Source organism: Hydra viridissima, unplaced genomic scaffold, assembly GCF_058129835.1.
Source record: "Hydra viridissima isolate aposymbiotic clone 2 unplaced genomic scaffold, HvirCarnegie_v1 scaffold_8, whole genome shotgun sequence".
NCBI classification, from domain to species: Eukaryota; Metazoa; Cnidaria; class Hydrozoa; order Anthoathecata; family Hydridae; genus Hydra; species Hydra viridissima.
The window spans coordinates 9,167,412-9,185,931 of record NW_028324307.1 but is presented as its reverse complement, the minus strand read 5'-3'; the positions used below and the strand labels follow the sequence as shown (position 1 = coordinate 9,185,931).

At 30.3% G+C, this 18,520-nt stretch overlaps 1 protein-coding gene across 1 annotated transcript in view; it reads left to right on the top strand.

Annotated features, from left to right (window-relative positions):
• LOC145186262 (dynamin-binding protein-like) overlaps window positions 1–18,520 on the top strand; it is a 59,383-nt gene that overhangs the window by 5,845 nt on the left and 35,018 nt on the right. The window contains exons 3-9 of the mRNA XM_090094593.1: window positions 3,133–3,208; window positions 4,463–4,551; window positions 6,052–6,093; window positions 6,222–6,318; window positions 9,086–9,168; window positions 16,584–16,722; window positions 18,277–18,446. Coding sequence (XP_089950719.1) covers window positions 3,133–3,208; window positions 4,463–4,551; window positions 6,052–6,093; window positions 6,222–6,318; window positions 9,086–9,168; window positions 16,584–16,722; window positions 18,277–18,446 — 696 coding nt within the window. The remainder of the gene's footprint in view (window positions 1–3,132; window positions 3,209–4,462; window positions 4,552–6,051; window positions 6,094–6,221; window positions 6,319–9,085; window positions 9,169–16,583; window positions 16,723–18,276; window positions 18,447–18,520) is intronic.

Sequence of the window (18,520 nt, the reverse complement as noted above, 5' to 3'; positions counted from 1 at the left end):
ATAACAATAATATTTGATGAATCTGAATTAGTGACTACTGACTCTCTCAGGGAAACTTCCGTAACAACTGACCTAGTGGATACTGGATCAAAAGTGAGTGTTTTCTTTGTTTATTTTTGCTAAAATATTAATTTGCCAAATTATATTGATTTAACAATGAATTATTATAAAACAGACAGAATGACCGATCCGCTGTGCTAAATCCATTTTAAATTGTTAATTAATATCAATTGCCTGAGTGTCATAGTATCGAACTTGACTTTTCATTTATGCACATAATTGTGTATTTTATTTATTGGTTTTAGACCTTGTCAGAGTTTTCATATGTCATTGTTGTTTATTTATATTGCATAACATAAATTTTGTCAGTTAGTTTTCTGAGCTTTATAAGTTTTTGTTAGAAATTACATATAATTTGAATAATTAAATTGGATGGTAACAAATAAAATTTATTATTTTAAGGGAGATGGCCAATGCTTGCTGTAGGACTTCGAAACCAACTACAAGACGAGAAACTGAGTTGTGGCTGATAGGCCAAATGTCTGAAATTCTCAGCTTTACAAAGTTAACGTCAAAGAAGGAAGTCATGGCACTTTTCTTCTATTACAAAGAGGCCACCAAACAGACCGTTCGTGAAGCATCACATTCAACAACTAATGACGTTCTTGAAGTGTGGGCTAAAGCCCGCATCCCGACACGGTTGAAGAAACACGTTGTTGAAAAAGTTGAATGTCTGTTCCATGAATATGACAAACTGAAGAAAAATAAGGAAAATAAAGCAAAGAGCTCTGAAAGTCTACTGAAGAAGGAAGAAGAATGGCAGGATGGCTTAGAGAGTCTTTTTGACATTGCTCATGCGGACGCCATGAAGATGATTAGCATGCAGGAGGACAGGGAGTTCCTGTTAGCTCAGCGTGAGGCGGGACGACGTGGTAAGATGGGAAGTGTTGACAAAGCCATGGCCAAAAGAGAAAGAGATGTTCACAGTAGAGTAGAAAACTTCAAGAGAAGAAAAGAGAGAAGAACAGGACAGAGTGGCCAGAGAGGAGAAAGCTATTCTTCAGAATTCCGAAAGCAAACAGGAGTCTGGTAATGATAATGAAGCATTTGGTGAGCCATCATCAACCACAACTTCAAAGAGAACTAAACGTAAACTTGGCACACACAAAATACTGAATGACAAGTTAGCAGTATGTCTGGATATGGCAAAGGTCAGTGATAGAAATGCTGCACTAGTCCTGACTCCAGCACTGCAGCACCTCGGTCATGACCCAGCAGAGTTTAATATCAATCGATTGTCCATTCGAAGAGAAAGGATGAAATGTAGGCAGAGAATGGCAGAGAACTTGAATGCAGAATTCAAGCCAACAGTTCCACTAACAATACACTGGGATGGGAAATTGCTGGAAGATATCAGTAGCAAAAAAATTGTGGACCGGCTCCCAATCCTCGTGTCTGGACTAGGAGTTGACCAACTTCTTTGTGTACCAAAGCTGCCATCTGGAACTGGAGAAGCTGCAGCAACAGCTGTTTATGATGTAACTGTAGCGTGGGGCATAGCTGATAAAGTGAAGTGCGTGTGCTTCGACACTACTTCCGTCAATAGTGGTCCAAGAAATGGTGCTTGCATCCTACTGGAGCAGAAGTTTGACAAAGATTTGCTCTGGTTTGCTTGCCGTCATCACATTTTAGAAATAGTCTTAGAGGCAACAGTTACTCTTTCTCTTGGCCCTTCAAAGGGTCCAGACATTATGATTTTTAAAAGGTTTCAAAGCAGTTGGGAAATCATTGACCGGTCAAACTTTCAGGCATCTAGTTTGAATGACATCGTGCACAGTGCCGTTTCCAGTGTTGCAAATGAAATTATTGCATTTGCTGAAAACCAACTGCAACAGTTTCAGCCTCGTGATGATTATCGCGAACTGCTAGAGCTGACAATAATGTTTCTGGGAGGCGTTCCATCTCAAGGATGCTCATTCAAAGCTCCGGCAGGACTGCATCGAGCCAGATGGATGGCTAAGGCTGTTTATTCATCGAAAATATGGATGCTAAGAAGCCAGTTCATGATGACAAAGAAAGAAGAGAAGAGAATAGCAGACGTGTCTTTTCACAGTGACTCTGTATGTCAAGGCCTGGTTTAGAGCGCCGTCAGCGCCATCTTCACCTCGTGTTGATCGCAAGCTTATCAAGGAGATCCACAAATACAAGGCACAGAATCAAGCAGTCTCTCAGGTCGCAATGAAGAAAATTTTAGGACATTTGTAGTACTTGTCAGAAGAACTGATTGCATTGGCTTTCTTTGATGACGAAGTCTCCGATGACACTAAACGTCTGATGGTCAGTGCCCTGCAAGCACCGGGTGCAGAATATCCTTTGAAGAGGATAGCTGTTGATCCTACGCTGGTGAGCTCCAAGAACTTGGAAGGCTCTGTCACCGAGAGCAGTCGTAGATTCTTCACCATCACTGGTCTACCGTCAACTTTCCTCAACAAAGATGTGAAGCTCTGGTCTACAGATGCTGACTATCAGTTGGCGAAGAACACTGTCAGTAGTATGAGAGTTGTGAATGACATAGCAGAACGTGGAGTTGCCTTAATGGATGAATACAACAAGCTGCACACAAACGATGAGGAGCAGAAACAGTGGCTTCTCTTAATTGTAAAGAAGTACCACCAGCGATTTCCTGATCGAGCGAAGAATACCCTGGCAATGGACTAACTAGACGGTTTTTGTCACTTTGACAGTCTCAACACAGAAGGACAATAATAATTACAATATGTAACACTATAACAGTTGTTTAAATGTGCGTCAATAAAGCAATGTTGTGCTCTGTGATCATATTTGTTCTAATCATTCATATTGTAGAATACTGAGCATGAGCCTTCTGTGGGCACTTTTATAGATATAAACTCTGCGGTAGAGACCCCTAAAATGTATTTTTTTCAAATAAAATTTTCAGTACAATTATTTTTTCATAAACGTCAACCATTGAAGGGGGTGCCCCGTCAGAAAACTGAAGAAAATTTTTTTTGTAATGAATAAGGACCACCCTATTATAGGTATTTTATTTTCTTTTAAAGTAGGTTAGTTTGATATATCTCTAAATCTTTAAAGAAATCTTTTTTTATATAGTTATCTCCAATTCCTCAAGGAAATAGTGATAGCAAAGATTGTTTGAATGATCAATTCATAACACAAAGAACAAATCGTAAGTTAAAAATATTTTGCTTTTAAATTGTAAACTTAAACAGCTCTCCTGATGAAATTATTTTTCAGTAGATGATATTTAAAGAAGTATTAGGACTGTCAAAATCTATCAAAAAAATTTTTGCATTAGTTGCTTGAAGACCATATTTGCCATTGCTTACTTCTTCTGTTCAGCTGAGGATGAAACACAAGTGAGGCAATAAGAAGGATAAAGAAAGTATACCCTGATGTCTCCTTAAACACATTTTTAGGAGAGAGACATGGTTCCTTGAAGAATAGATGGCATAAGGTCATTGATTGTGAAGCTGACTGTTTTGGCTAATAAAGCCTTTTGTATTCAGAAATGTGGGATCATTATTTATGGGTTATTTTTTTCTGGTTAGTTTTTCACAAGCCTATTACTTAAAAATGTATTTAAGTTGTTAAGGATTTATAATCTAGCCATTTGCATATCATGTATATTCTATTATGCTTTTCTGGTATTTCTTTATTTCAAAGTTTCTTGGGTAGGTAGTTAGTCAAATAATGTAAGAAACACCTAAGGACAATTCTATGTCTTAAGCTAAAACAGCATAAGTAGTTTTTTAAACTTCTTGCTTTTTTTTACTATTATTTTTACAGGTGCCAGCTAATGTACTATTGGCTGAGTATTTAAATTTAATTGTATTAAACCACATAAAAGACATGTTTACATTTGGGTTTTCTCATTAAAACCTTATAATTTTTTCTCTTTGTAAACTTCATATAAATTTAACATGGATGGTTAGTTTGCTTTCTAAGAAAACTAAAAAAGTAATTTTTTTTAAATTTTTATCTTCTTTTATTCAATAGATATTACAGATTTAATTATTTCTAGATAAAGCTGCATATAGTGGTATAAATTGATCAATGTATATTTGGTCCCTTTGTGTATGCAGAGTACCCATATATAACTATTCTTATTTAATTTTGATTTAAATTATCAAGTTTTAAAAATATCTTGACTGGATATATAAGTCTACTTGATGTATAAAAAAATGTTACTTTTTTACCAATCCAAAAAGGCTTTAGGTCTCAACTTATACACTGGTTTGTATGGTAATAGTAAAAGATAAGGTGTTCCAAATTCTTTATAATTAGTTAATGCTAGAAAGAAGCTATTTTAAATTATTTTATGTTGTTAATTTTTTTAATGCGCTTGAGTTATTAAAAGGTAAGCAATAATTATAAGCTGATTCAAAATTAATGTTAATTTACTCCTTTTATTATCTTTTAGTTGCTACAGAAAAGTCATGTTCAAACTTGCAAAAACTAAATCTGCATCAAATTGAAATGGAAATTGCGCAACTGAAAAGTAAGCTTGAGGTGAATACTCTTTTACAAATTAATTTTACTTTAGTTGTTCTCAAGCTTGATTTTTAACAAATCAAATTTAAACACAAATATTAGGAAAGTCTTGAAAATATTTTCTTTAATGTTAAGTTAAAGATTTTCTAAATCTGAAAAATTTCAAAAAAGAAAAAACATAACAGCAGGAAAGAGTTTTTTTCATCCATTGTAAGCCTTAATTTCTCTTTTCCATGTGCTATTGAAAAGTGATTCAAATTAACTTTAACATTCCTGTTTTCATAGTCTGTAGAAATAATCTCTAGAAGCCGTTTGTTTTAACTTATTATTTGATTATTTTATGATCACTAAGACAGATGTTAAAACAACAGTTCAATGGAATGTAAGAAGAAATATCTAGCATAGATCAATCTTTAGATAAAGAATTAACTTTTTTTGTATTAGATCTTTACAGTGTGACAGCATTTAACTGTTATAAAATTAATTTTATATTGATGTTTAATGAAATAGTTTTTTCTCAAATCTCAACAAATAGGGTATGTACTTTTAGATTTTCTGGTTACCAGTTTTGTGCGCTTATTGGTATATTTTCACACAGATAATGTCTGCAACCAATGAAAAAGCATAGACTAGTTTAACATTCTAAATGCAATATCATCTTCATGATGGTTGACTATTTTGACCAATTCAATATTTTGAAGCAATTGAAATAAATAGATGAGCAGATTATCTGCTTATCTATTAATTTCTATTTAATTGCCTCAAAATATTGATTAATGTTTGAGCTTAATTGGCAATGCATTTTCAAAACATTTTTCTCCACTGATTTTAACACTGATTTTTTTTTTTTTTTTTGGAATGTGTTTGGCTTGTCCTCACTCTCCTTTTAATAATTTAATGTTACTTTTTTGTGCACTGAGGATATTGCTTCCTTACTATTGTTTTATCTGATAAGAAAAAAAAAAAATTATATTAATAAAAGTTTTTTATCTTGTGTTTTGTTGACCTGGAATGCACACCAGTCAGTACTTGAGACAAACCCTTAAGGTTTTTCATATTACTAACTTTAGCCTTAATTTAAAGCCAAGCTTTTTTAAGAAGAATTTAGAGTTATTCTACAGTCCTCAATCTTTTACTTATTGCCTCGAGGTGAGAATGTGTCTATTACATATGGGAGCAAAAGATAATCCAATTGATCTGAATATTAGGAACTATAGTTAGAATTATGATTTTGCAAGAAAATACTCTTGGAATTGAACTATTCATGCTGCAACAGATCGCATTTTAGTTGGCTATGATATATTAGAATTATATAATAGAATCAGAGAAATGTTTTTAAAGAAATATTTTTCCAGAATAACAAATCTTTTAAAATATTTTAGCTTGAAGTTTCATTTCTCTACTAAATTGAATTTCAAAACTAAAAAATGTTCTTTTTACAAGTAGGATCAATAACAAAAGCTGGTAATAGTGACATGGATGAGAAAAATGTAATGGTGTACTACTATTTTATTTTAGTTTGAAGCTCATCAGCTTACTGGTGTAGAGACTTTGTTAAATGTAGGTTTCTATAATGTTTTTTCTAACTAAGTGATCAAAGTAATGATTAATTCAATATCTAAAAAAATACATTAGTTCCTTAATTTTGTTACCTTTTTTTATTTTTTTAAATTGCCCTTTAATCACAGGTTGTTTCCAAAGAAAACAGAAAAGATTTATTAATAAAGCAGGAACATCATGAAACAATCATAATAGAATTAAATGACAATTTACATGCATTAGAAGGTAAAAATTATATCTGTTTTAGAGTACTGTTTATATATCTTAAGTCAACTTTTTTTGCTTAAGTTTCAGTTTTAAAGCAAAGCTTGAATTTCACTAGGCAATTATTGACTTTTGAGGAACTTTTCAGGAAGGAGGAAGTTGGCTTGTAAAAAGTCAAACTCATCAAGGGTATTTGTATCATTAATTTATTTTTACTATTGAAGAGACCTATAAAGCTCTAAAATTTAATCTTAATAGAGTAAATTGTGTAAAGTTATATAGTTTATTTACTTTACATGCAGCATGTTGTTGATATGTTTTAAAGAATATTTTATTTAGAGTAATATTGATTATCCATATGGTGGTAAAAGGGGTATATTATTTTTCCAAATTGTAAATACAAGCAACAATTAAAAGCATAAATATATATATGATATTTAAATAAGTCAGTCCTCCTTTGGCATGTATATTACTTACTAAAATTTAAGAACAGGTTTTTAAATATGCAATCATTTACTATATGTACTGCAGGGATAAAAGATGGGTTATGACACATAGAAATATGCTTGTTTAAATAATTTTTAGACATAGTACTTTATTGCCTACTAAATGGATGAACTAAATAAACAGTACATGTTAGAATTTATTGTAGAAAAGTAAAACAACAACAACAGTCTTTGTTGTACACCTTTTAGTTTAGCCATTATTTCTCAAAGTTAACAAGACATTTTAAAATACAAACAAATTTTTAAAAAATATAAATTTTTCTATTCTTAACTAGGATGAGCTTGATGATTTAGAGATCTGGAGTTGTAACAGTCAAGGCACCAAAGAACCTTACTGAGAACAGGTCTGGAATTTAAAAGAAATAATGGTTCTTGACAATACAACACCTCTTATCAAACACTTATTGATTGCAGAAAAGTTCTATTGCCACCACTGCATATCAATATTGGAATTGCAAAGTTATTTTTAAAAGCAATATGTCCAAGTGAGGCATAGTTTTAATACATATAGTCTCAATTTCGTACATATTCTTATGTCTAAGAAAAGATGGCATATTTACTGGTCTGTAAATTAAAAAAGTGCTTCATTCAAAGGAACTTTAAGGAGGAATGATCTACACAGCAATAAGATTGGATTGCAGGAATTTTATAATGTTGTTTAAGGCTTCTTTAGGAACCATGAAAATCTTTTATATCTTTCTTAGAGTTTTTGTTGTTGTTTATCTAAAAATATTCTAATGCCTAAATCCTTACTTTTTTAAGATTTTTAATAAAAGAAAACTAGTTGTTAAAGTTGTTGTATTTAAATATAATTTTGATATTTTAATAATATTTCTTACACAGTCTGTAGCTGATTTTAATTTTAATTAAGGATGAGATTTAATGCTGTAAAGACTGCCCAGAATGATAATGACCCATTGGATTTTTGAAATATTGCGTGAACTACTTAATGGATTTTGAGAATTTTTTCTATTGTTTACAGTAAAGCTTTTATAAAGCATCATCTTTGAGCTGATCAAATAGTTTCTTCAATTATTGCAGACACCTCACATAAGCTTTTGGATGACAATTTTGTAAAATTTTGTGATGCCATGCCCCAAGTTTGGTATAATAGTTTAATGTCTGCTGCAATTTTGCTCTTGTGCAGCTTACATTTCATGCTTACCCAAAATTTTTCAAACGTATAAAGTTGTGGCAGAAGACAAGGTTAGATTATCATGCTTTCATATCAAATGTACAAGTTGCTTTTTAAGCATTTTTCATGTAAACTTTGAAAATTATGTTTCAGTTTATGAAAAATTGCTGGGTTTTGAAATTGCAAGAACAGATATCTTGCCAAACTTTTTGGTTTTAATTGCTTTTAGCATAACATTAGGCTCGTTCCTTGTTGGATTGTATAAAATTGCTGGCCTAGGAGTGTGGAACAGTCGAGTTTGCTGCAGGTTTTATCATCCATTATAATGCACTTTTGATTTTTTTGCTTTTTTCATAGCAGTTTTTTACTGTGTTTTTGGTCTTTGCTGAAATGCTGTTGGGATCTTCCAGGTAATTTCTGCTCCCTGTTAGTCTTTTAGCCATTTCTTTTTTTTTTTTTGAATTCTAGGATTATCAACTTTTTTTCAATATCTCTAACAGAGTATCCTGGATTTGTATCAATCCATCTAATCACTTTTTGATCCTGTTTGATGGACTTCTTTTTTGGTTTCTTGGCTTTTTTTACATCTGCAACCTTCACTCCGTGATTTGATGATAACTGACAGTTTTCCTTTGATTTTTGTGCTTTTTTGTCAGTCAATTAATTGGAACATTAGATTATAAAGCCACTTTTTCAAAATGAATTTTCTCACTTCTGCTTGCAAACACATTTTAATTGTTTACAATGAACTTTTTTAAAATTGTCTTTTTATTATTTGAAAGGGAGATAAAATTACTTTAAAACAACAGCCTTAAGCCAATTTTAAAACTGTTTATATTTATTTTGATATTTTACCTGTTACTTATGAACTTAGGAAATTGTTAATCTTTTCTGTTTTCAATAATTTTAAAATTATTTGTTATTGTATTATTGGCTTATTATGTAATGCATACAATAATTAGTCAAGCTGTATGATTAAGGTTTATAAGTTTGTAAAAATAATAGATAGTTGATATAAGATTACAAAAATGGCATTTCATTGTGGGAAAAAAAATTGTTTTTTTTGAAACCAAAATTATGTTGATGATAGTTAAATTGCAAGAATTTTCTGGTCAAGAAGTTCATTTTTTTTTGTTGTCATTATTAGATGAAAAGTCATATTTACTGGCATCATTTGGCAAAATCGAAGATGTAAAACATCGAGTGGATGAGTTAGAAAAGCAAATTGAGGTTGAGTTAATTTTTTAAAAGTGCTTGTATTTGAAACTCTTCACCAATAGTGGTGTTTACAATACTTGCAAAATACCAGTGATTGCAAATGAGAATATTGTCTATATATTATATCAAATGGCACAAAAAATGAAAGTTCTTTTGCAACTGTGCACCAAACTTTAACTGAGGTGTTTTTTAAATCAAACATTTGAGTATTTTTAAGTCATTTATTTTAAAGATTTTTAACAACAAAACTAGATAATAATATTGAATTTTTTTGAAAATAGATTTTTAAAAAAATATCATTAGTTTTGATATTGGTATAAATTTTGTCACTTAGTTTTTAATTGTATATTTAGTTGATTAATCAACTAAATATACAATTAAAAACTAAATGACAAAATTTTAATTGAGGTAAGGTTTATAAAATGAAAAGTAATGAGTTAATAAAATTGCAACCTTAATAATTGAAAGTGGTCTCCTTTGACTTGGCAGCAGCAAAGAACAAAGAATCTAAATCTCATTAGGCACCTTTAACCAGTACTCATTTAAAAGTTGCTTCTTTGCTCAATTGATTGAGTTCTGCAGCTTTTTAATTATAGGTCAATCCTTTGCCATATATTTTTTATAGAGTTAAGATCTTGTGATTAGGGTAGGTCATTATTCCATTTTTTGTTCAAATGGCTTTGGATAACAATATGTTGTTGCTCTAGCATCTAAATAACATTAAAAAAATATATTTATGAAATCTCTGCAAGGAGGTCAAAGGTCAAAAGCTAAATGTGGTAATAGAACCATTTTAACTCAAATGCTTAGGAGTTTCAAAAAAAATTCATACTTTTTCTTAGAAATGCTACTGTCCCAGGAAACATTTTGTATAACATGAGGCATTTAGATGCCTGAAGATTGATTTAAACTTAATTGTATTAAAATAAATGCAGTTGTTTATCACTGGAAGTCATCTGGTGTTAATTTTTGCATAATTTGTATTGCATTTTCAATTTTATCATTACTTAAATCTTTCAACATAGGTGGGGAATCCATTGAAGTTCTTCCCAACATATGAGATTATGGTAATCAACTGCAAAAATATTTAGAATAGAAATTTTGAATTTTCTTACTTCTGAAGACTTTGCAACAGGGCATTGCAAGATATTTTCTGAATGACCAAAACATGCATTTCTCTGAATACATTTATCAACAATAAGTAGATCACTTTTAGAAAGAAAATGGAAGAACTCAATTAGGCACCACAAGTGTTTTGTCCCTATTTAGCATTCGGGGTTACAATTTTATTAGTGTTGTTACGATTTTGAAATTATTTGACTGTCTAAATCGATTAATGTATTTTTCAAAGTCGACAAAAATCAACTAATACATTTTTAAAATCGACTAAATCGACTTTTAGTTGATTTAGTCAAAATATTTGAATAAAAATTTTATCATAATCATATACTTTAACCCTTTCGAGACTCTCGGTACATATATGTACCACTAAATTACATAGCTGATCTAGAGGTCTTTTGTGAGTAAAATTTGCTTGAAATCCATATATTTTTATTTGTTGATGACGCTTTAGGAGCGTGCAACAAAAATAGAAATATTTACCTAAACAATTAATAAAAAGCTGAAAAGAGGTGAATATGTATTTTAGTGCAGTAAAGATGGACTGCTATTTGTGAAATGGCAAGACACGAAAGAAGTGCTTATATAGAGTAATTTTCTTAAAGCTAATGTTACAGAAGTGACGGAGACTTTGAAAGATGGCTTAAAATGTAGTGATTCTTGCCCAGAGATGATTGCGTTTCATTGCGAAATTATGGGAGGGGTGGATTTAGCGGACCAAATGATAGGACTATATGAACTGGATTGTAAATTGAATAAATGGTGGAAGAAAGTGTTTTATCGCTTACTTTTGATGTCCGTTGTAAATTCTTGGATAAAACATAAGAGTCCACAAACAAAAAAGTTCTTTGGAAGCATTTATTGTTTCCCCTGGCAGAGGAAATGATAAATGAGGAAGAAAAACTGCAACTGTACAGAGTTTATTGTCGAGAGGAGGACCATAGGAAAAAACTGCACATCTTCAAAATCTCCACATATTCCTGTGGAAGGAACATAAAGACATAGATGTAGATGTGCGGAAAACCAAACATAAAATGAATAAAAACAATTTGTCTGGAATATGACCTCCCATTATGTTCAAAATGTTTTTCAGCCTATCATACTTACAATATTTTGTAATATGTATGTATGTTCATTTTTGTTTATGTCAATTATACTTTATATATTTTTATGTCAATTATACTTTATAAATTTAATTAAATATTTTTTCTCAATAAATATTGTATATCAAAAAATATCTAAAAATAATTGTATATTATCTAACAATAAAAAGTTCAGCTTTTTTCAAGAACAATGTTTGTATGGTACTAATGGTACACATGAACCTTTATAGAAGAGTGCTGGTACATGCTTGTACCACCACCCCCGCCGACCCCTAGATAATTTGTTTGCACTTTTCCAATAGATTGGGTACTATTGATTGGGTACTAAAACATGTTACTATTTTTAAAAAAAAAAAACCGTCTTGAAAGGGTTTATGTTGCTTGACAATTTATTTTTTAGAAGGAATGAACAGGTAGACTTTTAAGTGAGTAAACAAAAATCCTAGGTGGTATGCAATACTGTTATAATAACACATGTTGTTGCTATATCAAGAGCATTTTCTTTCAATTTTAATTCATCTAATCTATTAGATGAATCAAAATCGAATAAACAAACAAAGTAAAACGGAAATTAATATCACAAAGTAAAGAAAAAAATACATATGTGCATTTTTATTCATTTTTCACAGCAATTAAAGCAAATATTAACAGAAAATTTGGTTTAAAAAAAAATGGTGGCGTAGATAGGTGGGGGCAGATGGGGCTGCTTAACTTTTTTCGGGGTGGCAGATTTATAAAATATTTTCGCATCCTTAACTGAGTACTATAACACATTACTTAACATTTTGGTTTAAAAAACATCAACTGGTTACTATAATGAGAAAAGTAAACATTAATGAAGTGGTGCTACATACAGTAAGCTAAGAGTTAAGTTTATGTGATACAGCAAATTAGGTTCAATGCTCAGATATTTTGGTTGAATTAAAAAACTGCAATGAATGATATTTTTACGCATGGCTCAATAGTTATAAATAATTTATCTTTACAAGATAAACTACTTATAAATATATATCTTTACTAATTGTTCAGCATCATAACAATATTAAAGATTGATAAAATTACATCAAGTAAAATAATTTAAATAAGGATATTAGGACGATTACCTGACTAAATCAACTTTTAGTCAATTAGTAGGAGACCAATAGTCGATTAAATTGACTATTAAATTTTTCAAAGTCGAGTTATTTCGACTTTCGACTATTTGATTTTTAGTCGATTTAGTTGAAGTCGATAACAATACTAAATTTTATGAAGAACTACACTGGAGCATAGAATCAAAGAACATGATTAGTAAGTATCACAAGCTCTGTAGACAGAAGAATGCTAAGCACTCAGTAAGTTATTATGCCTTGCATCAAATTTTACAATTGACAATTTCTGACACTTTGAAAGTGCTTTCCCAATGTTCCTACTGAATGCAGTATATCCAGAAGTGATTCAATCTTAATGCAATACTAAATGCTGTAATAGTAGTTCATTAAAGTGGAATATACACACTAGCCATTAAACTGGATGTCCCAAATGTAGTTTCATTAACTTTGTTGCACCTTTGTTTACGCCAGTATTTTTGTTAGTTCCATCAGCACCAATAGCTAACACATGTTTTGTTGTTGTTTGTTTTCATCAAAAAAAAACCTGTAAGAGCATCTTTGATATCTGCAGATGATATAGTTGATGGAGAAACATGATCAAGGAAAATGGATTGAGATTTATCTATTAGAGTGATGTTCCTCAGTAATTAAGCCTTTACTACTAGTCGCGTTTTATTGTTTTGGCCATCAAAGAAAATTGACTTTAAGCCTACAGAACAAATTGCTAATTTTGCTTATTGTGATAATGTACTTCTAAGCAGCTGTCTTAGGCACCTTAACTTTGCTTAGTCTATGATTTAGAAATTCCATAATCTAAAAGCTCTACAGCAATAGCAGCTCTAACAGCATCAAATACACTATCTCTGTCACATTCTCTGGCAACTGTTGGAAACTCTATTATATTTTTACTAGATTCGTTATCTAATTCACAGAAGTTTGATAGCTGATCATCATCAACATTGCTCTGAGTGTCATTAATCAATTCCTCATCACCAGACAAAATATCTGCATCTATATCCAAACTGATACTAACTGGTTTATCATCGTACATTTGATATGCAAAAAGAAATCATTTCTCTTTGTAATTCTCTCAAATCCTTTAGTTAATTTAAAAGTATTATCCTTATCCAAAGGACCAATAACCATATTTCTTTCATTTCTTTGATCCAACAAAAATTTATGCTCAAGTACTGGCATATATTTATTAGTACATACCTTTGATTTTATTGGGGAAGTGGAGTTACTTAAATTAAGACAATTACATGCTGCAAACAAAAGCTAAATTTTCCTGCTTAACAAATTATACTACTGAATCTGTGACTCACCTCTTTTAAGAATCATTCTCAAATTGTTGTGCAAAGATTTCAACCAAGTGTCTGTAACATTAGTAGAAACTTGAGAAACTATTATGCTTGATTGTTTAGTCCTGGGAAGTTTTAATTGAACAAAAAAATGTTGCATGATTTCCTTAACAGTTGGAAGTTTGCAAGAAGTTAGTTCACATTTTATGCCATAAACAGAACTAGTCAGCTGCGTTCTTGCTGCAGCCATATTTTGCAACAAAGATAGTAATATTATTAATTTTCTAAATGTAAATTTAGTTTTAGAAACTCAATCTGCAAAACAGAATTCTAGAAACAGATTTAAATTCAATAAACCATATACAGATAAATTATTCAATTTTGTTAATTTTGATATTCTAAAAATATACTAAACTTCCTAAATTTTATTTTAAAAATAAATAATAACAATAATTTTAAAAAAGGCTTGTTAAAGTTTTTACAACAAAATGCAACAAAATAATTTAACATTTTTTTCTCAGATATTTTCTTTGTTATACACATGATGATAGTTAAAAAACACTTTGCAATTACTTAAGGAATTATAAAGTGGTTTCTAACTATTGTTATGATTTTTTTTTTCAATTCAGTGAAGAATTGTTCACTGAACGAAGAAACTCATGACGATGTTATATAGTCAATTTTATAAAAAAGCATAAAATTCCACTAATATGCTGATTAAACATCTGCATCTTGTTATCTTTTTATTCTAGACTAGACAAAACGATAATATCTGGGACACAATTTTTAAATTCCGAGACAAAATTATTGTCTTGATTTATAATTTTATTGTGGGACAGTTTTTTCTTTTGTCTTGTTATTTTTTCTAGGAAAATTCTTGTCTTGTTATGCTTTTCCTGGTTCATTTTGAGATAATAATTCCAAGACGCAGATCCTTAATGCTGATTTAAGGCCCCCTGGTGGCCAAGGTAGACCCAAAAAATATGCAAAAAATTTTCACCAATCTTTTTTTAGCTAGTAGCAACTATCCAAAGTTGATTTTGTTTAAATGGCCTGCTCTACTAGTGATTTAGGGCATCAAATTGATCTTTTTTTGTTTCAACCTGTCTCTAGTAGAGTTCATTCTGTGTGCAGGTCCTTCATCTTGAAATAGATAGACTTGCTTCAGCCATAAGACTTGTTTGCCAATGCAACAAGGGCATGTTTCAAGTGTGTTTAAGGTGCATTAATATTTTGTGTTTTATTGAATTGTCAACTCATCATTATATCCATTCAGAGAAAAACACTCTAAATACAACTTTGGCACTGCATATACTTATTTTATTATATATCTACTAGACTTGTTTTGTTCCTTTTTTAATCTTCAGTTATGTGTCAAAAAAGTTTGATAATCAATTTTATTATATTTGAAGAAGAAGCTCCTTATATAATGTAATTTTTTTCAGGTTATTTCAAAGGCAGTTTGAAATGAAATACAGAATGTTATATATTAAATTTTTAACTATTTTCCAGCAAAGTACCTGATGAGAATAAATTGATTATGGAAGCCATGGTTCTTAGTGGAGGTTATTTTCAGGTGATGAGCCAATATTTAGTCTAATTTATTACCCTCATCCCTTGCTACACAACTACCCATATTCACACACACACACACTTGAAAATATTCAAGTTGCATGTAGAGGGGAAATAAAGGTAACAAATCAGACTAAATATCAGCTCATCAGTCAGGGGAATTAAATGGACTGTGGCTGAATTGTCATCTGTAATCTATAAAACTTGTAATCTGTAATCTGTAAAAATGTAATCAGTTGGGGAAAAAGTAGCTCCATAACTTGGTGATGTCACCATTAAGATCTTATAGTCATTTGAACTTGACATAGCCATCTGTCTAGATATGAACCCTCAACTTGAGATGAAATGGTTTTAACTAAAAAAAACCAATGCTTTTATTTCTTCCATCAAAGTTATCAATAATGCCGCAAAGTGCTCAATTGCAGTGATGAGTTCTTTCAAACAGTCTCAAAAGCAACATTTCCAAGTTGTCTACTGAATATTAAAAAATGTTAGTTTAATTTAAGTGTATTAGGAATGAGGAATCTCAAAAATAATGTTTTTAAATTCATATTGAGTTCGAAAACATTTCTTTTCAGACATTCTTAATAGACTTATTTAGTTAAGCAAATCAAGCTCTAACTTTTAGTTGAGTTAAGGTTCAACATATTCAAAAAACTAACAAAGCCTCTTTTTTGGCTCTGTAAACATCTTTTCATCAGAATAGGCAATAGTGATGTCATGATCATTAATAATCAAGAAGCGCCCTTGTCATTTGCCTGTTAACTGCTCTGGTTTTAGCAATAATCAGTTTTCCTTATCTCTTCAAAAAAAATTTTCATTCTTAAATCTGCATGAGTCAGTTATTGAATTGTCTATCTGGTTACTTTAGTTCTCTAGTAAGTCTTGAAGTAGTTCTATTAGGATTTTGCTATAGTTTGCATTCAACAAAATTCATCAGCTTCTTAGTCCTGACAGATTATTTCTGGCCCATCTTCCAAAAACTAGATTCAGGTTTTTCTATCTTTCAGAGCCTTGTAAATAGTCACTCAGCTCAATTTGTCACTTACACCTAGAACAATCATGGGATATTTTTCACCAACTTTTCACAATTTATTATTTTTTGCTCTAACTCTAATTTTCTATTTTTTCTTGCTCTAACTTTAATTAACAGACTTTTAAATACTTAAAAGTTTCTTGCTTTTCCAAGTTAAATTATTATTGGAAAGAATAGTGGTTCTCTATACTTTTTTTACTCGTAGCAATATCTCAACAATTGTGAACAGCTGCGATGCATGCAAGACTTTTCTGATATTGAAGAGCTTCCTGAGATACGTGATAATATTATATTTTGTGAAAACATGGTTGACACATTACAAGATGAACTCAGTGGACTTAAAGGTGATCTTCTAAAAAATAATACTAGTTTATCAAGCTGAAGAAATGTTTTATACTGTTGGAAATTGAAAAACATTTGTGCATTGAGAAGTTTTAAAAACTACTCTAATAACAAATGATTAGTAATATAATAAATTAAAAAGAAAGCTTAAAAAGTTAAAGTTAATTATGAGATCTGGCCTTCTTTTTATTATTTGGGAATATTAGTACTTAAAAGCACTTATTTTTAAAATCCTGCAGTTAAAATATTGCTTATATGTTAAAAATCTTTAGAAATAGGTTTTAATAAAGACAATTAGGTAGATATATTAAGATATATATAAAGATATATTTGATAAAAGTTATTAAACACATGCAAAAATTATAATTCTAAAATCATCTCCTAGAAAGATTTTATCCAGCAGGTTGGATAAAATCTTTCTTAAAGATGGTTCATAAGATTTCTAAATCTTTCTAATTGTGATGATAAGGATTTAATATTTCAGCAGAGTGATAAAGTGCATCATGAAGAGTTTGATTAACCCAAGACTTTAGCACATTTTTTATTGACTGTAGCATTAAAACATAGCTACTGAAACTTATTAATAATTTATTTTGTATTGGCAAGGTACTATGTGAAAAGATTATACTTGTCTGAGAATGTAAAGGTAATATGCTTTTTTGAACATAGGAATGCATAGCTCTCTGTATAACTTTCAAGTTTCTTCTGATCAAAAAAATAGATTTCCTTTGCACACTCTCTAAATAACTGTTTAATTTTTAGTTAGTTTAGATTTTTCAAAGTATGCAACTTACATCCCCATATCATCTCCTCAATTGCATCTTGGATAAAAGTGTTAATATTGATATAATTATCATGAATAACAAGCAGATCCCTTCTGCATTTAAATCATTCTGTGTATTATCTGTTTTGAAAAAGCAAAGTCTATCAGATCTTAATTTGTTTTTGTTTCTTTTATCAAAAAAAAACACAGTAGTTAATGTTCTTTATGCATTTGGGGAACAATATTACCACAATGTCATGCTTTTATCTTAGTTTGAGGGAAATAAATCCTTATTGGAATATATCAGTTCTTTAGAATTCATTTTTGCTTGCTTGTCTTGCTCCATCATTGCCATTAACAACTACTCATAACCAAGGACTGGTACAAAAGAATCTTTAATTATAAATAATTGTATAACAGAATCAATTGTCACTTTAACTAGGTATTTGTATTTCACAGTGACACTTTTTCTATCCAAAACATGTAAATTTAAGGCACAGTTTTTTCTGGTTCAAGTTAATTCATAATTTTTAAATTTCTTGAAATTCACTATTATCAAAATTAAATATCTTCACTTAGAAAGTAGCTATACCCACAAAATTATCTGGCTTTTGAAATGTATTATTTTCATACATTTTTGCAACAATATTTTTTCAGTCTACCTCTGGTTCTACACTTTAATTAGTGTATTATTGGCTGGATGCTAGTTAGGTGGATTTTATTATTTGAGTTTTTCTTACTTTTAACAACCTTAAAATCAAGGTAAAGTTTTTTTTATTTAATAATTTCACAGAAAAACTTTGTGAATTTGATCAAATTGATGGGCATAATGATCCAGAAAAATTAATGGAAAAGCAAAAAATCAACCAGCAAAGAATTGTAGAAGAACTGATTAATACAGAAGAAAAATTTATAACTGATGTTTCACTGATAACAGAAAGAATAAAGCTTCAGCTTGAAAATGTAAGAGCATTTTAATGTAATTGATTTCATGATAAATAAACAGATTTAAATTTTATATATCATTTTATCCAATA